Below are 2,531 nucleotides of genomic sequence, written 5' to 3' on the forward strand. Positions count from 1 at the left end.
CGATCAGCAGCAGAGCGATCAGGAGCAGAGTGATCAGCAGCAGAGCGATCAGCAGCAGAGCGATCAGGAGCAGAGCGATCAGCAGCAGAGCGATCAGCCGAAGAACGAACAGCAGCAGAACGATCAGAAGCAGAGCGATCAGGAGCAGAGCGATCAGCAGCAGAGCGATCAGCCGAAGAACGAACAGCAGCAGAACGATCAGAAGCAGAGCGATCAGGAGCAGAGCGATCAGGAGCAGAGCGATCAGCAGAAGAACGAACAGCAGCAGAACGATCAGGAGCAGAACGATCAGGAGAAGAGCGATCAGGAGAAGAGCGATCAGGAGCAGAACGATCAGGAGCAGAGCGATCAGGAGCAGAGCGATCAGCAGAAGAACGAACAGCAGCAAAACGATCAGGAGCAGAGTGATAGAGTGCAGGAGCCTCCAGGTAAGATACTAACAGCATTAAGTTGTGGTGGTTTGAAAGTAGTGGGAAACATTTGAAGCTGGAGCCACATGAAAGTGGATCTAACATTTGAGGATCAATTGTGTGTATATGATGATTTACATCACAGAATAACACATTACTTTAAAGAACTTTGGGGGTGGCCTAGTGGATTAGAGCAGTGCCCTTGGGCTCTGAGAAGGTTGCAAGTACCTGCATTGATCCCCGCAGTCTGCACACTGGCTTCCTGAGCAAAGACCCTTACTGCTGTTTTGTACTCAGAAACTAGGTGGTCTGCGTGTGTGTCACGGTTAACGCAGATATGCACAAGCCCCTTTGGGGGCATACATGGACACAATGTATCTATTTTATTATTCTGAAAATCATATAGTATGCCAAATTTCTTAAATGGTTGGTTAAACATGAAACATCAAACACCATTAAAAAACATACAAGCAATTTAAAATAAAAAAAACCACAGTGTGTAAGAGTTGGGAAAAGTCATTACTGAGGGCCATAACTCTTCAAGTGTTCCAAGTGTACCACAAGTCCACCACCTCGTTCTGCTATGGCAAAGATCCACATTCTGTCTGGAAGAGAGACATGAGGTCTCTCCTCGTTGCCATAGATGCTCTAGTGGCGTGAGCTGTGGACATTATTGAGGGGTCAATAGGGAGCCCTAGTTACTTTGGCTCGCCACTCACCAGGACTCACAGACGCAGCTCTTTCCAGGTCTGGATAGCTGGAGTGTATGTAGCATGGGCATGCCACCTCGTCTGTGTGGATAAGGTAGTTGTGCAGCACCAAACACGCTTTCATTTCATCGTCAGCTTTGTTGGGGAAAAACTAAATTGTCTGTCTGAGGATTGTCCACTGTGCAACATGATGCCAAAGATGTTTTCCATAACCCGTCTTGCCCTGCTGTGTCGGTTATTTTAGATCTGCTTGTCTTGAGGCAGATGCATGAGAAGAAACGGGGGAGGGAGACAATGAAGCACTCATCATTGCATTGCATTAAGATTGAAATAATAACCATGTTGAAATGCAGTAGAGCACAGACTTTGTTTATAAAGCATCACAACTATACATTACATATTTCTAGCATTTCCACTGAACCATGCCAGGATATGCAGCACATCGTTCATTATGTTACATAACATTACATTTTGCTTTTATGCGAAGCAACTTCAAGACTTGTAGATCACGTACATACCATGAAATGGTTACATGAGGTTGCAGTGGAGGGAAAAAGTTGCGTCACCAACAACAAAATGGGGTGTCTTCACCAAGGTCCAGAGAATGTCAGCTGGTGGGGACAGGTTTAGCTTCTGATCGAGTAGCAAGGACCCGAAGGTACTCTCCTTGAACACCCCACCATCGCTCTGATGTCCGTAGGCTCTGACGTCCACCATAGTGTGAATTCAAAGATCGTACAGACTATCTTCAGCGACGCTTCTTTTGCCTCTCTTCCAGCTCCAGTACCAAAAGTTCTTCTATTTCTAGATCGATCAGCTGCATCTCAGTCAAAGTGCGCATTGGTCCAGTCGCCATTGTTGTTAAATCAAAGATAATAAAGCCACCCACCACACCCACAGTACTAGCTAGTTCATTATTGTCCCTCTTGTGTTGTGGCGTGGAATAACAAAATCGGGCATAAATCAAAAATATATGCTTTATACCTGCAACACACTGGTGTGGGGGTATAACCAGCCCTTTAACCCCACATAGTGGCAGCCCACTGCTTCCCAAATGGGTCGAATTTCTCCAATGTGAGATCAAGATCGATTATTAATTATAAATAATCACAAAAAAATCTCAGAGGGCGTCATTTACTCACTTCATTTGTAGTACACTATTTTTAATTCTGATGGGCTTCTAAACCCCGTCAGATAGAGTTCCCCTGCTTAACATGGGGGGAACGCTATCTGATGCGGTGTAAATATTATCAGACTGCATTACCTCTACTCATGGGTGTGAAGTTTTTTTAAGGGCGTTCAGATGTGGTGAGTGTATTAAATTAATAACTGGGGATGTTTAATTTTGAAATCCTGTGTATTTGGGTTGTTATAGATACTGCAACATCTATCTATCTATCTATCTATCTAT

The 2,531-nt window shown here is 44.6% G+C and overlaps 1 protein-coding gene across 1 annotated transcript in view; it reads left to right on the top strand.

The window, feature by feature from the left end:
• LOC107104872 (PH domain-containing protein DDB_G0275795-like) overlaps nucleotides 1–2,531 on the top strand; it is a gene marked incomplete at both ends in the record, with an annotated part of 13,733 nt that overhangs the window by 2,827 nt on the left and 8,375 nt on the right. Inside the window, one exon of the mRNA XM_015404990.1 lies at nucleotides 8–428. Within this exon, the coding sequence (XP_015260476.1) occupies nucleotides 8–428 (421 nt within the window). The remainder of the gene's footprint in view (nucleotides 1–7; nucleotides 429–2,531) is intronic.

Source organism: Cyprinodon variegatus, unplaced genomic scaffold (genome assembly GCF_000732505.1).
Source record: "Cyprinodon variegatus isolate N-32 unplaced genomic scaffold, C_variegatus-1.0 Scaffold1932, whole genome shotgun sequence".
NCBI lineage: Eukaryota > Metazoa > Chordata > Actinopteri > Cyprinodontiformes > Cyprinodontidae > Cyprinodon > Cyprinodon variegatus.